The sequence below is a fragment of the Rhea americana genome, unplaced genomic scaffold (genome assembly GCF_003343005.1).
Source record: "Rhea americana isolate MKP2758 unplaced genomic scaffold, rheAme1 scaffold_172, whole genome shotgun sequence".
Lineage (NCBI taxonomy): Eukaryota > Metazoa > Chordata > Aves > Rheiformes > Rheidae > Rhea > Rhea americana.
In genome coordinates, this window is record NW_028185839.1 from 1,667,476 (window position 1) to 1,690,096 (window position 22,621).

The 22,621-nt window shown below is 45.4% G+C and overlaps 1 protein-coding gene across 1 annotated transcript in view; it reads left to right on the forward strand.

Annotated features, from left to right (window-relative positions):
• GNAO1 (G protein subunit alpha o1) overlaps positions 1-22,621 on the forward strand; it is a 145,020-nt gene that overhangs the window by 115,668 nt on the left and 6,731 nt on the right. The window contains exons 4-5 of the mRNA XM_085301137.1: positions 1,261-1,389; positions 2,077-2,206. Of these exons, the coding sequence (XP_085157263.1) occupies positions 1,261-1,389; positions 2,077-2,206 (259 nt within the window). The remainder of the gene's footprint in view (positions 1-1,260; positions 1,390-2,076; positions 2,207-22,621) is intronic.

The window sequence follows — 22,621 nt, forward strand, 5'->3', positions numbered from 1 at the left end:
AAGTGTCTCTTCGGGCAACATCCCAGGCCGCGGGAAGCACAGAAATCCAAAGGACAAGACCACTGGTCACACACAGACACACAGATCTACTTCGTAATATTCAGTACATCGAATATATCTCACATGCAGTAGATTGATGCTCCTGGAGCTGGAAGTATACGTTTAGGCCTTGTTTCCCAGCACTGCACACCATACCTCCTTTGAGAGGAACTGTAATGTCTGCGTGCAGCCCACGGGTGGTGGAAAAGACTTTGCTGTGTGGCACAACTTTGTGTTTATAATTCATATTAAATTGTAATCAAAATTAAATTCCTCTTTTCTCTATATTTTATATTTAGTTGGGCTGAGTTATTTTGAAAATTTGTTCTGAATGTGGATGAAAAAAAATGCATTGTGGTAATATATATGCAACAGTAGAGTTCCTCTACCTAAAGATTTCACACCAGAACTTGCAACTTCATACCCAAAGCTCCAGTCTATGGAGGAGTTGCCTATAGTCATAGATTTTAAGCCTAAAATAGAATAAAGTTAAATGTTTCAGAAGTATCAAAGCATTTTAGAAAGCTAAATCTTTATTTCCTGCAAAAAACACCTTATTACAACCACTGATCAACATCTAATCTGGCTCCCGGATTTTGTCCAGGAATTGTACCTCCTGCGATCACAGACCTGTGTGCAGTTTCGGACTGAAACTATGACTCACTTGGACAGATTGAGCTCACCTAATTTGAGCTGAAAGCACGGCATCTCAACTGAGCCAGTCGCCCATACTCCCCCCACCGTCATCTCCCAAGGGTGACTCAACCCGCTGTTCCAGGAACGAGGACCTATATGCTGCAGTCTCTYATCTGGAAAGGCTGCGAGGTTTTAAATAAGCCCTTACAGAAAAGCAGGGGTGTATACAGCATCTCGCACAACCAACTGACAGGGACCTTAGTTCTTTCAGGGAATAAAAATAGTAAGAAATATTAAAACTAGGTATTTTCACAGATAGGCATCAGGACTCACAATACAGGAACACTTCATTTCCTGCTTTCAGTTCACTGTCAGAYTTTGTACTTAGGTTAGTGGGGTTCGTTAAGGTTTCTTTTTTCCCAGAACAGGATTTTTTTTTCCTTAACCACGGTACATTGAGCCATGACAAATGAGATTGAAAATGATTAATAGGAAGCTGAGGGATTCATCTGAGATTGACAAAGATTAATGTGTGTCTTATTCTTATCTGTCGTCTTTTTGTTTTCTCTTTTCTCTTCCTCTTAGCTACCTAGACAGCTTAGATCGAATCGGAGCTGCAGACTACCAGCCCACGGAGCAGGATATCCTTCGAACCAGGGTCAAAACAACTGGCATCGTAGAAACCCATTTCACATTCAAAAACCTCCACTTCAGGTTAGTCTAAAAGGGCATGCCATGGTAAGTTTTCAGAGCACATATTTGTCAGTGTTTCCCCATAATTCACAACAGAGAAATCATTAAACTGCTGTTTAACTTATTGATGGCTTCCACTGCCAAGGATGCTGCATTTCTGGGGGTCAACAATATGAAATGTTTTGCAATCCTATCCTGAAAATCTATCTAACAAGTCTATGAAGTCCTTCAACCTCCCTATACTTTCTTCTAAGCCAAAGGACACCTTCTTGTTTGGAGAGCCAGTATGGGATTGGTCCCAAGTCTGATGAAGCTTCAGAAGTATAAAAATACTTTGCCAAACTTTTTCTCCAAAATGAGTCAGTTGTGTAGTTAACTCGATATATCAACACTCATGAAGTCAGCCAGCAGAGAGAAGACAGGATGGAGACAGAAAGCCGCATATACAGTAGTTAGAGTATGTAAACCTGAAGAAAGCACAGGCTCAACCTCCCCAGGTCCTTGGGCACACTTTGGCACTGCCAAGGCTCTCCCGTGAATACACGTCCCCGGTTGTTGCTGTTCCTCTCYTCCTCGGGCTCCAGACCTTGGAGGAGGAGGCTGAGCCAGTGGTTAAAGATCTGTTGCTCCATGTTTGGAGCCTTCCAAGGAAAGTTTCCTCTTTCCCTACGAAGGGAGAGTACTGATGGCTCCTCTCCTGTATCCTAGGCTCTTTGATGTCGGAGGCCAGCGGTCAGAGCGCAAAAAGTGGATTCACTGCTTTGAGGACGTCACGGCGATCATTTTCTGTGTCGCGCTGAGTGGCTACGACCAGGTGCTCCATGAAGATGAAACCACGGTGAGTGTCAGCCGGGTCTTGGAGGCCTCGACACTTCTTTGTGGGATACTGCATAGCCAGCAACTGCTCGGAGATCCTCTTAGGCTCGCTGTGGTACTAGAGCGATGCGTGTTTGTCAATCCATCCCCCCTTGACTCTGAAATCCTGGGGGATTTGTCCTCCTCCATATCGTCAAAATCAAGTCCTGCACTCCCAGGTAACGATTCCTTGCACTGATAAAGGTAGAGTGGTTTGGGTTTTTTTTTCCCTTTCTAGCTGACCTGCACATTTTCAAAGGGTGTTAAAGGGACTCTCTATCCAAAAAGAGAGCAGATATGGATAGGTGGGCTTTTAAAACAAATTTAAGGAAACTGTCATACCATGGTGCAGAGARGTATGGGAAGGCCACGTGTTCCTGAGTCAGGCTCAAGCTAGGAGTATAACCTATTTCTTCAGGCAAAAGAAATTCATTTTCATGTGTGGTACTGGAACCATTTGATTCCTTAGGTAATTTGCTCTGGAAGAGCTTTTATAACTTCCTACTGTGACATTAGGCTCAAAATACCATCTGGAAATAAAGTTAGTGGGGACCTGTGCACTCCCTCATATTAGAGGGAGTGCAATTAATGCAAACAAATTAAATACACAGAAAAGATGCAAGAAAACTCACTGCTGTGTTTTCCCCATTATGTGTCATTCAGTGTGATGGGAATGTGGACTTTGGGGAAGATGGGCTAACAACAACTCAGGCCAGCACCCAGTTGCATTTGTCTAGCAGAAAGGAATCAAAAGCCATTCTCAGACTTCAATAATTGTTTCATTTGTGCCCAATATATGATAACATGAAGGGCTTGCTCCTTGCTTGAAGAGGTTCCTACCCTTATTCTGCTGCCTATAAAGATGTTAGATTTGCAGAAAGCTGTTGATGAGGAAGGAATCGAGGGATGTTTGCTATTAGTTAGCTATTAGTGCTAACTAATTAGTGCTATTAGTTTGCTATTAGTTGTCAGTTGTCTCCTCCCAGAGAGACTGGTGGGGCTCTGGTTTCTTGCCTCTCCCAACCAAGGTTTCTGAGCTCTGCTGAACTGTTTGATGAAGTCACCTGTTTAGGTCATACTGATGCCAGAATTCAGAATATTCTTAATATGCCTCCAAGTAGCTAAAAAKAGTAACTGAGACACCCTACGCCCTCTCATCTTTCTTTATTTATCTATAATCCTCAAWTTTCAGTTCCCTAGCCCTCATCTGTTCAAGGATGTTCAATATTGTAGGATTCACTGGGGAGGAACCAGAATCTCCTGATGTGACTTGAAAAACCCATCCATTAACTCAATGTGGTACATCTCTGCATCTGGGTAGGGAAAAAATACCCAGGACATACAGAGGAATATGTAGGGAGTGCACGGACCCAGGGGGCTGTGAGTGAAACACAGTCCAGGGGTCTGAGCAGAGAACAAGGCACTGTTTACATATAACTCAAGCTGTGACACTCACCCAGATCATGAAACCATGAAGTCCATCATCCAGTACCACACTAACAGCCAGAGCCACACTGCTAACAGGGAGCCGGTTCAGACTGCTCCCTSAAACGCCCTGCTACAGAAACTCAGCTTTGTGTAACACTGTCTTTGTTTTTGCATCAGGAAAGCAGGCTTTGCCCGTACTTATCTGGCGCAGCACTGACATTTGATTGCTATTTCAATCCCTTTTCACAATGCATTTCTGGGGATGCTGAGCAACAGGAGGGCAGAGGCAGATGCTGTTCATTTACACATTCCATCATCACTTGGGGAGAGGAGAGGATTCGGCRCAAACACCGCCAGGCCTGCAGGACGCCCCCGCCTAACCCAAATAAACAGCCCTGAGCGAGGCCAGTGCAAATAAGAAAAATGACAGTGTCGAAGCTTGTCTGCCCTATAATATCCACCACACAAATGGCAGGTGGAAAACACAGCGCCCACAGACTCTCAGTCCTCTGCCAACTTAACCCCTTATCGCTCAGCATCCTCCCCGATAATATGGTTCCTTTCCAAAGAACTAGCAGTAAAAGCAACATCTCTTTAGTCAGCTGATTTGCCGTCTGTGTGTATATCAGTCACATCTGCTGGCTTTAATGACGTAAATCAGCTTTTATTGCTTCTCACTTATAAAGCACAAAGACGAGGCAGCTAAGAGAGTAAGCTAGATTCTGCTCTTCTATCTTCATTTTCTATAGAAATGCTTACTACGTTCCAGCTTTATTAAGCCACTGAAGGTTTGGGGGCTGCACAGATGTCTCTGTGGGTATGAAAAGACTTGTAGAGCCTTTATCACTGGCACAGACCCACAAGATGGAAAGAGCCTCACTATGTGCCAGATTCCCAAGAAACGCTTGCAAAGCTAGTGTTTAGAGAGAACAGCTTTCCTCCGTGACTTCAGCGCCCTGTTGACAATAATCACAGGATTTCACAATGGCATTTGATGCTTCTCTAAGTCAAACTGCACTCAAGAAGGATGAAACTGCAGTTCAAATACAATCAGCCTTTAATACAGAGCAAGGGCTCGCCTTGCTAAGCTCAGGTTAACGCCAGGGCATTAGGAGCAGTATAGCTGCAAGGTCAGCCTGCCACACTGAGATAAGCTCACCAGCCAGCTCCATGCCCCATTCCTTCCCAAACAGGAATAAGCAAAGAGCTGGTTAAAYAAGGCTGGGTGAAACAAACAGTGATCTACCCCTTCCCTGAGAATAAAGCACAACTGCAAGCTCATAAAGCTTTTTCTTAGTGTATTGCACTATTTTAAAAAACTCGGCACCCATCCTCCTGCAGAATCCARGAGGAAGAAATATAGAGAGAAACTCAAGCCATGCCTTCAGCCTTCCCACTGCTGCCAGATACAGCACGCAGCTAGAGCTCACAGGGCAAAATTACACACCCTGCCCACCTCATGCAACACATAAGCTGCTGTCTCCAAGTTATGATGGGTCGTGCAGATGACATGATGATCCCTGGGCATCTAGCTTTGCCTAGGCCATCCCAAGGACTCGCAGGGCACCCTGCCGTGCAGCACCGCAGAGTGTTTGCACATGGTGGAAATGTCCTGCTTTAACAGACCAAACCAATAGATGTTTTTGCATAATGAGGCTAACTGTCTTACTGTGGCAGTTTTGTGACTTATCTTTATGTTTCATAAGATGAGGTTATAGGAGGAAAATCGAAGACATTTTCAGATCTATAATCGGGGGGAGAAAAGGATATCAATCATTGCTCAGTAAAACTGGAAAAGAGATGACCAAAGGCAGATTCGTGTTGTTCCTTCTAAATGTTTTAAAGACCACAATGGCATGGGACCTGTCACGGGAACTCAGATTGTCCTCTTTATTTTTTCCTCAYGAGTGCAAAGGAGCCAGGCCAAGAGAGGCAGATATTCATGATGCATTTTGCTGCCTCTGAAACTAAGATATTTAGGTCATCCATGGCTAGTCAAGATATGGAGGTATTGTTCATGCCCTTATTCTTGAACATGTAGTAGGCAGAAGGCATTGTACTGTTGATTCTTGATGTGCATTAGTGTTGGACCCGTTAGTTCATATTTCATTGCATGACCTGGTTAGCGTGCTCTCTCTGATATCACTGGGCAATAAAAATTAAATTACAGCACTCAGAAATTTCCATAAGAGTGACAAAGAAAATGAAAGCAGCTTTGGCATCTTGGGAAATATAACTAGAGGGAGAATAAGGACTTTCTGTGGTTACAATAATAGTCCGTATCCTTATAGTTTATATGACAATTCTCATTTAATTACCAAAGAAAACAAAAAAAGATTGCATCAAYTGTATGTTGAAGAAATAACCATGTCTCATCATGTGCTCTGGTGAAAAAAGAAGATAGTTTTTATGAGAGTATTATTGCCTGGGCAGAATCTTGGCTGCAGCATCTGTTCTCCCTTGTGCTCAGTAGAARGCTGTTTGCCCCTCACATCAAAGTGACGCAAGCATATTTTTGCCATGACATCTGAATTCAGCTATAAGCAATTCTGTGCCTCTTGTGCTGTGTAGGAAAAGATAACTGGACTTCTGATTTCTATGGGCAAGTGGTTATCCCTCTGAAATGTGGCTGGTGTGGCTGCCTTCTTTGTTGGAGTCTGAAGCATTTGCAGGTGCATGGATTCAAAATACTGGTTTTGAAATAGGAGGTGACATTAAGAAGCCAATGTTTCAAGAGCCCTTGTTTTAGTGAATTACTGATAGATTCAAAATCAAGTTGGACAAAAGCAGTACAATGGATCCAGAAGCAGACGAAATAATCTATATGTGAAAGGTGTAAGAGCTGCATTTAATACCTGTTATCTGATCCGTTCTAACACGCTTGGTAACTCTAAGATATGTATTCAAGAAGCTAGTGTGGGAACAGTGTGCCCAGCCAACAGGAAGGCACCGTCTCCCTCCTACATCTAGGCTGTCCTGAGCAGCACCAAAAGGCTCTGAAAGGTCCCACCCTTCCAGGCCTGCAGGACACGATGTGATAAAAGACAGTACTGCGGGGCCACAAGTGGGAAAGAAGGGCTGATGGGTTTCTCTCCCACCTTCTGCACCATGGTAAGAGGGAAATGCTTCCATGGGAAACTGATCAGGGAAAGAGGACAGAAAATGCTGCATGGAAAACATCTTTAATACCTCCTAGCAGAGAAGACATGTCTGCTCAGTCATAGGAGCAAAGGTGCTCCTGAGAGGGGCCCTAGGGAAGCCTGGGGATGCTTTAGAGGACCAAAAGGGTCACCCTGACCTGTAAGTAAAGCTTCATTTTACTGTGGATTTACTGGTAGAAGGGAGATTACTGGGGGCTTTAACCTCTCTTCACCCCTCAGCAGCAGCCTGTCCTTTAAAATGAGGGAGCACCTATCCCGGACACCACCTGCCCCTCCAGAGCAGGACCTGTCTGAGCTGTTGGAGATCTCCAACCAAAGTCTGTTGAATGACTAACTCTTGGGAAGGCAAAGGAAGACAGGAGACAGCAAGGCATTGCCACTGTTAGCCGGGGCTGGCACTGCTTGTGTCACTGATGAAGCTGCTCTGCTCTATGTGGTTTCACCGCATTTTCCCACCATAGGTTCCTCACTAACCTGGATTTAATTTTGCACCTCTGTTAGGGAAGAAGGGTCCTTTCTCTTGAATTATACCTGCATCTCCTTAATGATGGAGAAGAAAGAGGTGGGTTTTAAGAACTGAATCTTTCCTAGACAACAATATGGAAAAGTTAGCAGAGCAGTAGTTTTATTTACTCAGCTAACCAGCAGAGCTGGGGGGAAAAAAATTAATCGTTGTATACAGACCAGAAAGCCAGGTCAGGGAAACTTAGAAAACTTCAAAACATGCTGCATTTGAAAGGAATAGAGGATTTTTACAGAAAATGTCATTTTCTACAGCATTGGTTTCTGCTGGGTGTATATTACAATTAAGACTGAATGCAAAGAGCCACTGTTTCTTGGGAATACACTGTCATTTCCAAGCAGGTATTAATACAAATTAATCAAACTGTAAGTGAAGCAGAAGGATTCTGTAGGCTCCTTAAATAGTCTTGCTACTGTAGGGAAGTAGACTTCACCTAGCTGTGAAGCCCATCTGYGGAGAAAGCCTCAGCTCCTATGTCTAAGCCAATACTGATGGCACCCGTCGTGCTTCATACGTAACCCAGAGTTGTTGAACACTACGGCTTGCCCTGCTCAGACTGTTCCGCCGTGTTACGATGCTGGCGAGGTGGAGCGTGGTGAGTACTGGAACATCCCGAGACCACTGCACATCAAGTATCAGTTTAAGCCACAAGCACCGTTCGTGCCTTTCTCTGTGCTTTTAAATCATCAATAAGGATGATAAAGCTGTGCAGAAAAAGTTCTGTGAGGGACTCTGCTTAAAACCAGTTAATTACATTTGCTTTCTGTTCGCCTGACCATCCTCGACTTGCTTCTCTTCTTTGATGCCACAGGTAGCAAAGAGTGTTACTCTGTGGTCTCTACACCACCCAGTATAAAATGAGTTAGCAAACAAATATCGCACAGACATGGGGTGTTCATATAAGCTGATGGCTTGTTCTGTGCTACGGCCCACCAGCATTAGGTTTACCATGTTACTGCCCAAGGTAACGTTACAGATATTCAAAAGCATATTGAGTTTGCCTTGCAGGATAAAGTTGAGGCATTGAGACACCTTCTTTCTTGTGTCTKCAGAGCCTGGGACAACTAACGAGACCCAGTAAATACATGCATTTTTGTATTTGTACATAATCACATCTTGCCTGTATATCGTTACAATACGTGGCGGAGAGACGCTCATTCGTCTCACGTAAGCGAAGTGTGTGCAATATGGTACGGCAGATAGCTTGCGTCCTCTTTCACTCTAGGTCTGGTTGGATGCGTCCTTAATCCATGGAGCCGCTTTTATCTAAAATGTTCAGCAGCAGCTAACGTATTTCAATGAAAAGGAAAGTGTTAATAAAACACTGGGCTCGATGATGCTGTCCGTGCACGAGCGCGCAATGGAGCGGGAGAGGGGTGCAAGCCGCCGCCGCGGCTAGGGGAGCCCCCCACCGCTGCCCTGCACTGCTCCGAGTTTCCAAGCACGGGGGGCTGCGCTGCACATGCCCCACCAAGGACTTTGGCAGTGGGACTCGGCAGCCCGACTCCCTCTAGCATATCTCCTGTGCTCGCTGTAACATCTGCTAGTCTTGTACGTGCATTAGTGGGTTTGGGGARTGCTGTCCCAAGGAGATGCCACTGGGAAAAGCCAAGGAAGCAGTCTGGTCTGTAACCTGATTTGCCTTTGATAACCCCATGACTCTTGGGTGTGCTTCGTCCTCACTACGCCTGCTCTCTCTGCTATCCCGTTCCTGGTTGAGAGATGGCCACGCGACCGGCGCGCGCACTCCGGCTTCGGCCTCTCGCGCCAATCACCACCAAGCTTCAGCACCTTCACAACTTTTCCTCGGCCGTCTGACCTTATCTAGCCAAACAAAGGCCAAAAAATGAGCATTTGAGACACCCATCAAATTTGGCAGGTATGAAGCTTCTCTTGAACCGAGAAAAAAACAAAAACAAAAACCAAGTTAAGAGTTGAAAGCAGCAGGGAACATGACAATTGGTTGACTTTGCCGTGAGCTCTTTCCACCACCATGAAACCATGTGGCGGACTTTGCAACTTTCTAACTCGTCCTATTTTCATTCCTTTTATCTCTCTCCTTTTCTGTGTCGTTTTTTGCATGACCTATAACCAAAAAGCTGACTTCTCACTGTATGTGTGTTTGGACTTTTGGCTCTTCTGCTGGCAAGTAGCTAATGTTCTTCTGTGAGGCATGAGCTAACATCAATGGTATCTGGTTGACTTGTAGTCTGGTTGTTCTTAGATGCCCTTTGTTACATTTTTCTCTTTTTTTTTACAGTTTTCCTCCTCCTTTTTCACTTTTTTCCCTCTCTGCCAGACACTTTTTTGTTGAGCCATCTTCCAASAAAACCACACTAAAAAAAAATTTAAAAATTAAAAGCCCAACAGCAGACAACTACACTAAACAAAATAACAAAACCATACAAAGGTCACGGCAAGGTCATTTCCAAAATTATGTCACCTTGATGTCTGCTTCCAACTCTGGATTAATTCAAGGATCTACCAGTCCTTGGTTAATGTATCCAATCAATTGTRTATCTCACGCACTTGAGAAAGTTAAAAAAAAAAAGAATTATGAGAAATTTTTAGAAAATCTGCATGAGCAACACCAACCCTAGTTCTGACCAAAGGGCAAAATAACTTCCCATCCATGCATGGTGCATGTTGATTTATATGAAYTGGGATCCTGTAAATTATATGCTGTGCAAAATCAAAACAGCTATGTACAGTTAAATGCCCTTAAGTTACTAACTGTATGTCAAATGTCATAGGGATTGCATCTGTGTACGTATACGTTCAGCTGTATGTATACATAAATTTATTATGTATATTGTAGGGTTTTTTTTTCCTTCTTAATTTAGTTATTTTAGATTTCCCTACATGTTGAACATCATAGAGTCACTGTCTCTGGCCTGACATGCCGTTTCCTTTCTATTGCAGAACCGCATGCACGAATCACTGAAGCTGTTTGACAGCATTTGCAACAACAAATGGTTCACAGATACATCTATCATCCTCTTTCTAAACAAGAAGGACATATTTGAGGAGAAAATTAAGAAATCGCCACTGACTATCTGCTTTCCTGAATATACAGGTAATGAGAAAGCCGTGTGTCCAGGAATGCATAGCTGAGGGATCAGCTGGCTGCACAGAGCATCTCCTGTCCAGGCTRTTACGGTCAAGTACTGCAGGCAAAGAGGCTAAAGACTTCCAGAGGCACAGTTAGAGCTCCYACTGGCTTCACTGCAAGTTTTATTTCAATAAATGCTCTAGATCACCCTTACCACCTCCTTGTGGCTTTTTAGTGGCCTGCAAAGTATGTAGATGACTTAAATGCAAGTTCTTTACAGGCAAACAGCCACCACCGCTACTCAGGGCACCTGAACTTAGCCTCACTGGTAGCTTCAACATGAAGCTATCGCCTGCAYGTGTGGGGCTGGCATCACAGGCTGTGTTACAGCCTCAGGGTAGGCACAGGCAGAAGTAGCACTGCTTATGAGTAAATAATGCCCACRGCCCCTCTTACAGGTCTTTCAGGAGACACGGTGAGCTTAACCATTTCCAACAGGTCACTGGTATCGGGGAGATGTAGTGGGTAGAGGGCACTGGGTTTGTTAGGCTGCGCACAGCCAGACTCTAGGTTTTGCTGTCTCATAAGGCATCGCCTTCCCTGAGCATGACAAGGGTCATCGTCCCCCCACACTCTACATGCCTGTCGCGCGCTGAGAGCCTGCGGGCGCAGCCCGTTGGCAAGCACGCGGCATAGAGCACGTAGGCCATCACAGCCACGCACGCCATCAAAGCTGGCTTCAGCCCCAGCTGTAAGAAGCTCATCATGTTAGTTCAGGACATCTCTGGTTTCATCCAGCTGTTATCAAAAGAGTGGGCACTGACATCTGCCCCATGCAGCCACAGCACAGCCACAGCACAGCCATGCCCTGAATTTTGCTGGGGAGCAGGAGCCACAGCTATAACGATACTTGAAGATCAGAGCAGAGGCTCTGCAACAGGGCAGTGCTCCAGAAGCCTTCATTCATGCTGGTTGCCTGGCATCTGACCTGCTAATGATGGGAATACATCACCCATACAAAGTCTGCAGCTGCACCCTGCTGCTTCCCGCTGTATCTCACCATCTTCCACAAACCCTCATTACCATTTGGAGACTGCATAAAAATAAACTTTTATCGTCATGAATTATTTAAGCTCACCGGAGACATCTAGATGAATCAAGCTGACAGACAGAGAAGCAGATCTCTTTGTCAGGAAACATAGTTGTGAACCGGGAGTACCAAGAGTGTCACATTTCTGGGCAGGCCAACAAATTATTAACCAGAGCTTCCTATCTCCGAGCACTTGATTTTCACTGTGAATAGGCAAGAGCAATCCATCATTGCTCCTTTGGGCTGAATGGTAAATGAACATGTTGCTGAACAACTCTGGCTGAATTCAGCAGACCATCTGCAGGCTTCCTCTCCGGGGAATGTTTGGATGTTTGTCACTAGCAGCACATTTCAGCCATCTAATCATCCCCTTGGTCCAAACAGAACCAAAATATTCCTGACACGTTTGCTTAAAATATCTAATAATGGAAATTTCAGTCTTTACAATAGAAAGCTCACAGTAATGCTAACCCCAATTTTTTCTGCTTGCAAATTAGATTGCTGCTTGTCCCCTTTTGGAAGGCTTGTAGAGCAGTTGRTCACTGTCCTCTTCATAGCAGCGCTTTTATACACTGGTAGATTGTTATCATACCCTCTTTCTTTTCCCCTTTTCTCGATGAAACAAACACGCATTTTCACTCTTTCCTCATAGATCCCATTTTGTGGACCTGATATTGTTAATCTCAACTGAGGTCTCCCAGTAACCCCACTCTGAAATAATATTCTTATGTGTTTCTGATGGCAGAGAGACTAGAAAGACAAGGAATTGAGTTTAGATATAACTTTTCACTCCCAAGCTATCCCAGTCCAAGAAGTGAATTCACCAGGGAAGGCAGACCCTCATATGTACACAGCCAAGYACTCTGCTGACCAAGCAGAGGAAAACAAGTATAGCTCAAAACTATTTTTGGAGCACTTCTGTCTCAGGCTAGGAACCAAACGAGTCCTCCCTAAAACTCAGTGCCCCCAACATGCTCTAAATTTCACTCACCGCATTGCATTAAAGTTAGCACGTGCTAGCTTTAAGCCTGGACTTTAGATCYAAGCACGCACATTAGCTTGTTCACCCATGCTTTGCTGAACATAGCTGCTCTGCAATGAAGGAAATGCAAAGGAGGACAAGCTCGCAGGATCAAGCCCTCTGTTTGCCTTGCAAATACAGTGGAAAGTGAGCCCCAAGGAAACACCTACAGTCAGCCTTGTGAAAAAGCAGCATTAAAGTTGCACTGAAGTTAAAAAGAAATATTTGATGAAAGGCTATAAATCAAATAGGGGACTTTTAACATCAAATGTTGGTTGCACAAAATGCTTTTAATAAAATGAAGCTTCAGATGTCCATTAGTTTTGCTGACTGACGGAGAATTATTAGAAGATTGCATCCACAAATGTGTTTTCTGTGGACTGGAGCACTGACTATTTCCATCTCCTTAATTCACTCATGCTTTTAACTAATCCACAATACTTAGCAAAGCAGCAGCAGAATCCAGGGCACATTTTAAACAGAGCTGGAATTAGTGGTCCCCCACTCCTCAGAAGGAATCTAGGATCTAAATCCTCGTGTCTTTGAACAACTATGTTCTTTTTTGTAAAATACCCTCCTATGCACAGTGAGTGGATCTATTCCCACCCTCTTTACATAGATCCTAGTGCAATGGCCTGCCCACAGCAAACATGGCACTGAATTGTCTTATTTCAAGTATATTCTCAAGTTGCCTGGTCTTTATGAACTTACTTTTCCAAGCAGTAACAAGTGAACTTGGATGAACAAGTGAACGCAAGTGCTTTGCCAAATCAACAGCTTCAGCTACAGCAAATCTCAACTGCAAGTAGACCTTCTCTGTGGCTCATAACAGTATCTCCCACTGATAAAGCACCATCAAGAGAGCTGGATCCAAGAKCACTAGTGGCTTTAAAAACACAGACCCTTCTGGGGGTCAGGGTAACCAGCACGTAGCAGTACACAGCAGTGGCTGCACTCCACCTCAGGGCATGAAATTAAGTTTAGTAGATCTAAACAGTTGCCCAGGTGAAGCCATGTGTGTGTTAACCAATTCTGAGTCTGGCCAAAGGACAATTTTTGCATGACTGCTGTTAAGTTATTTTAACAAAAAACATGATATGTGTAAGAGAGAAGGTTTGAACCAAACGTTTATACACATCAAACCCAGAAACTCCTTAGCCACAGCCCTAGCAGAGGGTACCCAATATTAAGTCATCAAAAAGAGGTACATTTCTGCATAAGCATTTCTTTGAACAATGTCCTCTCTGTCACACAGGCTTGATCTTTTCACGTCCTTTTCTCTTAGAAATTTAGGGACGGGAGGGCACATTACAAACTACRACCCTGAATTCCTGGGCATTTTAGCTCAACTTCTTCATCAAAAGCTGAACTTTGATCCAAAGTTCAAAAACGCAAAAGTTGGCTATGGTAGATGCTATTTGCACCCTACAGGCGGGACTGCTTTAACAGGCTCTTTCTCCTTTCCCCTTGGCTCTCTTGTAGGCCCAAACTCTTTCACTGAGGCAGTGGCATACATCCAGGCTCAGTACGAGAGCAAGAACAAGTCCCCCAACAAGGAGATCTACACGCACATCACCTGCGCCACCGACACCAACAACATCCAGTTCGTGTTCGACGCCGTCACGGACGTCATCATCGCCAACAACCTGCGGGGCTGCGGACTCTACTGAGCCCCGCTCATCTCCCTCCTCTCCTCGCACACTCCAGGAACGCCCTCCGGTCCCGCGGACAGGTTCTCTTTCTTTCTTTTTTTTCCTCCTCAGAAGATGAAGAAGAAAGACGTAAACCCCCCTTTTTGCCCCAGAAGCCTTTGCAGCAAGTTCTGCTTTCCCCCGCCCTGTTTTTTTTTTTTTTTTTTTTTTTTGGGGTTTTGTTCATTCCCATGTCGTCTCTTTCTATTCCTCCATTCCGAGAAGGCAGCCAGTTCACAGTGCTGTAGAGGGAACTAATGCAGTTCCCACAAAGTGCATTTCAGTTGCCAAAAAAACAAAAATATTTCATTTATAAAAGAAGAAAAATTCAAAGCCTTAAAATATTTGTCAGCAACAGCGTAGTTTGGAACAGAAACTTTTTTTTCCTTAAAATTAGGGGATATTTTTAAATTCTATTATTTATCTTCTTTTTAATTACTATTACTTGTGGAAGTACTAGACAAACATAATCATTTTGAGAGTACCTTATGGCTCCAGTTCCTATCCCCAAGCTGGAGGGGTCAGTGTTGAACACAGCCACAGCAGCCTGGATTTGTATGTTAATCGTTTTTTTTTTCAGACAGCTATTTGAACAAGTAAAACAGCCATATTGAGTTTTGCTGGTGTCTCTAAGTAAGACAGACACAGTAACAAAATCTACTAAGCATTATCTAAAAGCATTCATTACCGATAACAGTTTTACCTCAAGTTTCCAAAATTAATGTTAAAGTACGTCTAGTGAGTTCAGTAACCCATTTCTTACTCACGCCTGCCTTTACRCGCTTCACTCGATCCCATGGACCTACTGCACCGAGCGGGGTGGTTGCGAGAGCTTCATTTTAACCGCTCCAGCGGGACAAGACCTCAGCAGCAGGGCTGGCCCGCGTGCCGCTGGGCACAGCCACAACGCCCCGGCGTGTCGCCGGCTGCGCGACTAAGTGGCCACGCTGCCCCGGGGGTTGCTGCTCCTAGCATTTCTTTCCAAGSTTCAGCCCTTAAGATGGCTGGGTGCACCAGAAATCTTTAGCCATGGCCTCTAGCAGTCAAGGTTGGACATTTCATTATCAAAAGCTCAGACAGGTGATTTTGGAAATTTTGTCAAGCTTAGGTGACAGCAGGGCACTTGGGAGCCTCTCAGCTCTTATTTGCACCTTGGCCTTAGATAAACGYCCGTATAAACCTGGCCTTGCACTCCCAGTGTCCTCAGCCCGACCAGAGACATGCCACTTGCCCATGTTGCGTCTCAGCTGTGCAGTCAGAGGAGACGACGCTAGGTTTAGTGTCTCCAGTCAGGTCATTTCTTTACCAGTATCTAAAATGAGGGGGATGGTTTGTAGTCTGGCTATTTAATGGAAMGGGAAGACTCAGGGAACTGTTTTGATCCAAGTGTTGGAAATAGGAAGGAAAAGTGTAAGGAAGAGAGGGATGGAAGAAATGGTAGGAGGGAAAGGTGTGGAAATGGCAAGAGTAACACCCAGCAGAACAAAACACGTAGGCACAGAGGAAGGACAAACAAGACTGGTTCAGGATGGGATGGGGTACCTGTGGCCATCAACAGCCTGCTGTCCCCAAGAGTACCAAGTGCCAGTGGGACAGGGATAGCTGGGGCGAAGGTGGAGAGGGAACGTGAGCGGTTGGGAGTGCCCCTGCTGCCATTGAGAACGTGGAGGAGCCTATAAGGCTCCATCTCAAAAGCTTGTTTTGTAGCTGCAGGAGACAGTCACCTCCAGGTCCTACTCTGCATGGCAGCTGGGGGGCAGGTGGGCACCTGCTGATCCCTCCCTCTTTACTATGTTTCTTCAAGTTCCTGAGCCTGAATGATGTGAGCCTTACTGAGACAGCCACAAGTGGAGCTGTCCTCTCTTGGGAGCCAGGGAGAGGGGTTTCGTTCAGATCTCACAAGGTCAGAGTTTTGTTCAGTGGCATGTCCAAGAAGGTGAATATCTCTATTTTCTTACTGTGCTCATCAAAGAAAGGCAGCATGAGAACAGGCCAGAGYAACACAGCACAAAGGCAAGAGGCCAGGCGAGCTTCAGTGGGTGAGAGTCAGTGAAAGAAAGAGGTATGGTGGGAAGGGATGGAGAGGACCAGAGTGGGGAAGTTGGGCAGTTTGGGACAGAAATTGCAGAAGGGAGATGAGTCAGGTTGAGGCAGCAGAGAGGAAGAAGAAATGGGAAGAGAAGAGCTTGTGGGAGGCTGGAGGAGCCTCCCCATCAGAGGTTTGGATCTGCTAGGGAAAGCACTTGTGGGACATCTGGGACAACCAGTGACGTAAGTCAGGAAAACCCCAGGACAAACAGGGCACTGCCTTCAGAGAAAAACCAAGTGGCTGTCACCAGTCAAACCTGATCATTGGCCAGCATGGTTTATAGTTGTGTTAATAATCCCCAAAATAGCRTTAAATTATAAAACAGTATTTAGTATTGTACAGTCAGGACTCACTGTTGCTCTGCTGGGCACTAACAGCAATAACACCAAGTCTCTCTGCCTCGCTCTGCTCTGGCAGGAGGGAATAAACCACTTTTCTTTTCACCATCTCAGCCTTAAAATACCTCCCAACAGTCAGCTTCCATGGAGAGCTGGCTAGCAGCAAAGCTAGGAACCCCTCGCTGCTCCTTAAACCACAGGTTCCTACRTGCTCGCTGCACATCTTGTTTCCCAGGCCCCAGCACATCTATCAGCTCCACTTCGTGCCAGCACACTCCACTGTACAACTTTAAACCAAAGGAATAATAAACACAAGGCCTCTGCACAAAAATGGATTTGTTTTAGCTTATGATTTTCAAAGTCAATAGGAAGCATGTGCCTAATTCTCTTTGGCTCCTTAGAAAGTACCAGCCGCATGACCCAACCTTGAAAAGATTTATATGCATGCCAAGATAAAAATCGAGGGAATGACAGTAAAATGCAACAATTAGTTTGTTTTTGCAGGAAAAGGCATTCAGGAGTTTGCATAGATAGACAGCACAAAAAAAAAAAAAAAAAAGAAAGAAAGAAAGAAAGAAAGAAAGAAAAAGAAAGAGAGACACATATGACTCGGATCTCTTCCTCAATGTCCACTCATTCCCAAATCAAACTTTCTTTCTGCATGTCCTCTGCTGACTTCAGAAGCTGTCTTACTCCAGATGAAAGTTGTGCTGCTGTCTGAGGCTATCTAATTAGTTTGATTAATTGATTGCAAAGCAATTAATTGCTTTGCTATTCAGGACAATAAAACATTGCAATTGGATGATGCTTCTGCCCCCAAAAGAGGCAGAACATTAACCACTGGAGTGATCCAGAACAACAAAAAAAAGAGAGTCCTGGAGTCTGGCCTTGTGCAGGTATCTTGGCAGGCACTGGGAAACTGGTGTCACCCATGACCCGTCACTTTTGGGTGATGTAAATTTGCACTGATTAGGTTAAAAAGCTGAATGCTACACAATCCCTATGTAACTACTAAACACAAAATGAAATACCAAACCTGTACACTGTAGAGCACTAATGACTTACTCTAGCAGCAAAGCAGATCTTTACTAAACTCTATCAGAAGAATTTGATTGGTAGGTAGTACTAGGCACTAAAAGGTCTGAGATTTTTTAGATTTCCACTCCTTCTTGTGGGGGAAATTTTATTCTATTTAGTAAGTAAGAGACACTGTTCCCAGTGAAGATAGCAACAAGCCAAGACTCATAGAGTGCGCAGGAATCTTTTGGTGATGTAAATTTAAGTTACCTCAAATGCAAACTCTTCTAARTGCAGCTGTCTCACCAGTCCCAGCACTGTGCTCTTCCAGCATTTGCTGAGCTGGATTCAGGTGACCTGAGCTCCGAAATGTGGCCTGGGAGGTCCAACCCCCTGTCCCGCCCCTGCCCACCTGCAGCTTTGGCAAATTCCCTGSTCCCTCTGCTTCAGCTTCCTAGGGAATATTGGCTATAATCAATGCCTGGTGTTCCACAGGGATAAAAGGGAGACAATATTGACATACTGAGCMTTTTCTTTCATTTTCTTTGGCATATTGTATGTCTAAAACTTCATTTCAGCTGCTGMTGATGACATTCCCTCCCTCACGTAAGTGTCGTGAGGATTAACTGACAAAGCTTTGAAACAGGATCTGAAAGATGAAATGCTTTGAGTGTTAAACACTACTATTTTTCCCACTTGATGGCCTTGTATAGATTTTTTGTCTCCAGAAAGCCTGCCAAAGTGTTACTCATCTTTGGAAGCTTGCATTCCTCCCATGTCTTTTCTGACAGATACGCCTTTTGCAGACAGTATTTTGTCCAGGGCTTTTTCTTATTCCTAAATAATGGCAATCATTGCAGGAATTGCCTAGAAAGAAAACCTAGAAATGCATCCTACCTGTTCAAAAGTTCTCTTCTTAATAACCCTTCATGTTGTGAAATTGTAACGTTCCAAATCCAAAACGCCGGGCCCCAGAATTGTTTTGAGTTCACAGTCACCAYGTAGCAGCATGGTACAGTGGCAACAGAAATCATGCTGGGGCATGGGCCACGTATTTGAAAAGCACAATGATTCACGCATTTGAAAGAGCTACATATACACCTTGCTGCCCTTCAAAGCTAATGTGGAAATTTGCACCTTTTTCGGAAAGCCTGCCAATTGCTTGAGAGATGTAGAGGTTTTTTAATGACGCGAATCACTGGTTCAAAAGCAGCATCCAAGGGGCATCACACTAAAAGCAGCATTAACTGCTCACAATGAGCTTCAGACAGCAGCAGAAAGGAAGCATGCAGAAAAAAAAGCCCTCCACTTGCCACATCTGCAATCTCTCTCAGATGCCTGGATCAAGGACACATAAAAGCTACACTGCTTTACATCCGCTGAGAGCGTAGCCCTGAATCTAGGGAAATATGCAATTAGCTCAGCGGTGTCTTTTCCATGAAAAGGGATTTCAAGTTGGGGGAGGTTTGTGCTAAGTGGAATATCTTGTGAAGTATTCCCAGAGCTCTGAATGGCCTCCGGAGAGGAAACTCTTTAATCAGGTGTATTAGTTAGATGCTAAAATCAGACGTTGCAAATAGCTCCCTTATTTAAAGAACAATTTAAATAAAACATAGAAGTCTGCAGATGAGTTTTAGGCTGGTGCAGCTGCATGCCAAGCACCTGAGCGCACACGCTCCTCGCGTAGGGAGGTGCTGCTCCTTGGGAAGATGCAAGAGCTGGGCTCGTTACGAGAACTAGCAATGAACACGCAACCAGGAAAAACACATTAAAATACACAGATTTCCAARGCCAGTTTGTCTCTAGCAAGCAGAGTTCGCGCTCTCGCTTTCCAGTATGGCCCGAGGAGCCCAGTCTAGAGTCGGGGAAGCATGAAAGATCCGCAAGGCCATCTGGCCTGTCCGTCTGCTAGCACAGGACAGCTCCCTACTGCCTCTTCCCCAGTGCAGTGTCCGATGAATGTGACACTGGTTAGTTAGCTTTCCACTACCTCCCTCTGAAAAACTCTTCCCACTCTCTCTCTCTCTTTTGCATGATAATTAGCTTTTTCCCAGTTTTCCTCCCATCACCYCTCTGGACAGGTTCAGATTGTGGTCACCTTTGGTCGAGACTCAGCTGATAATATCACCAGCTTTCCCAGGCAGGCATAAGCACACAGGGCCAAGCTCAGCTTGATGGTGGCACACACTGTGCTTAGCACCCAGCTGGCCACCTAGTACCTCCGCCGGAGGAGAACAGCCTCATGAGAGAAGGCTATAGTATCTCCTCAGTCAATAGGATTTTGTTTTAAAGGACACTGAAAGCCTGTTACTCGCAGAGGTTAATAACCTAAGAGCTGATTCACCCTCTGGACTCAGAGAAGGTGCCTTTCTTCATCTACATCACTTGCAAGTGAGTTTACAATTTTCTGAGTTGCCTGAAGTTAGTCAGGGGGAATTCACATCTTAGAAAATACCCAAATAAGCAGAGAGCTGCAGTCTGCTACAGAAAATCAATTCTGCACAGTAGTAAAGCATTATTAGGAGCAGTCTATAATGTTCTGTACAATAAAATCTATCTGGCATATTTAAGCTATGATAGTATAAATAAGTCTATTGCTTGCCTGCAAGTTAACAGGCTGTTTTCAGGCCAGGAATCCAATCTCCATGTAAAGTGAGAGGTTAGAATTGGATGTACAGATGTCCTTTTGCCAACAAATCCCAATTGGTCCAGACTATACTACACAATTTAAAGCATCAGACAGTCCCTCCAAGTGCAGCACGCTCCCTGCAGTTCTGCACAGGACAAGGTGTCCAGCTCAACCATGGGATGGCAGAAATCACCAGCTGGGACTTATGCAGTGGATGCTGTTAACCTTACTACCTAGYCTAGGAGACGGGTCAGAACGCTCTGTGGCCGAAGTGCCTCCTACTGAAGCCAGTGAGATATTTGTCATCGACTTCTTGGGAGCAAGGCTGACCATTAATCCAGTTAACTAGAGAAGCTTAGTACTGGTATGTCTATGTCCGTAGGCCAGCCAGTATGACATCAGGCTTACAACCAGTATTTCTATGACCGTTTCTAAATTTTCTAAAATACTCTTTAAAGATGAGGTGCTTGGAAGTGTTGAGATCAATAGCGATACTGCTAGTGAACATCATGCTGAATCGAGCTTTGAGAGAGACCCAAACCCGCCACATGCTCGCAGTGCCACCTGACCGGCACACCCCAACGCACGCATTTCCTAACAAGAAAGTCGAGATGTRGTCCACTCTACCCAAAAGTATGGGCCATGTTCTGGCTGCTATTTCATTTCTCCTGAGGAAAGAGCAGACAGAAACACTCGCCCAAGATACCCAGAGATGCGAGGGTACATTATAGCTTCCAAGCTCTTGCAATGATACGCTATAATTGATGTTGACAGATATAGGTACGTGACCTATATAAGAGATTGTGCTGAGAGCATGGTTAGAAAAAATGACTTCTCATAGGAACACTTGTGCCCAAACCAGCAGCCTGTGAACTCCCTGGAGAGATCTTTATTCATGCTGTAAAGTATAGCGAACACAGGCAAGCTACGGAGAGCGCTCCTCTCTTGAAAGCTGATGTGATAATAACAGGGTGAGGAAGGAAACCTCCCTGCTGACACCCGGCAGGTCGGAGGGCAGGGGAGGAAACCAGCACCCGCGGGAATGGGAAGGCTGGTCCTTTGCCTGATCCTTCTGTAGCAGCAGGAGAGGGCTGTGGTTTGCAGTGTTGCCCTGCAAATTCCCCTTCCTCCCCCAAAAGTCAGGAATCGCAGACACATTGGATAACTCGGCAGTTCCCGGCAGAGGGAAGAGGGAGACGGAGGCAGGAGGTGGTGGGCTGGGAAGCAAGCCGGGCGTTTGCTGCCACAGCCCCTCTCCCACACCCCTGCCTTTCGAGGTTAGCTCAGCGACCAAAACCTGACTGCCTGGTGATGCTGGCAAGTGACTGTGTCAAAATCAAGATCGCGGCAATGATTTTCACTACTGCCCAGGAGTAACCAGCTTGTCCAGTGCTGGAGCAATTCAACGGCACTGGCAGCCTGGAGAGCTCGCRGGGCTTTGCACTTCCCCATCGCAGCCCCAACCAGCCTCAGGGCTGCGTCACCCCTCGCGTTTTCTAGGGGCTCCCGTTTTTCAGGGCTGTCCCGCAGCGTGGGAGCAGCACGCGGGGCTGGCTCCCAGCACGGCGCCTCCCTGCACAGCCCCGGGCCAGCCCGCAGGCTGCTGCTGCCCCCCAAACAGCTTCGTCCCCTTCCGCTGAAGCCTCCAGTCCATTCCAAAAGCAAATAAGGCTGCTTAAAGACAGGCTGCTACCCCGTTAGACAGCCCCTTCCCCAGTTTAGCATCCTCCTCTCTACACTTCGCTCCCCCGCTCCACCAGCCAGGCCTTTGCTTGCAGCAAGGTCACAGCCGCGTTCCCCCACCTCCGTTTCACCCTTCGGCTCGACACAGGAACAGGGACTCGCACCGCGAGCCGCTCTCAGCGGGCTCCAGTGAGCCGCCGGCCCTCTTCCACCCTCCTCGCTCTCCTCCTCTGCCATGTCTCCACCACCGATTTCTTTTCAAAGGATCGCCGGAGTCCGCCACGATTTTTTTCTTGTGCCAGTTTCTTGCTGTGAATCATTTCTCCTGCATGTTTGATGGCCCAAACTGTATTAACTGTAATTTTGTACGAAGAGTGACTGTCCATTGGTTTAATAGAATGTTAGTTATTGTAATAATTTATTGGCTGTCAGTAATGTATTTATTAGTTACAAAAATGTTAATAAAGTGCCAGCTCTTTTCTAGTGTGAGAGGGTTTTTATTGCGTCTCCCTTGAGTGTGTTCAATGTCTTGCAGCTGTTGTTTACTGTACTTTCACTCCACGCATGCACATCTGCAACACCTGCACATGCTTTCATAACTCCCGCAAAGGCGGCGGAGGTGCAGCGAGACGTCCGTTATCTGCCGCGTCGTCTTTCTCCTGCAGGTAAGGAGGTT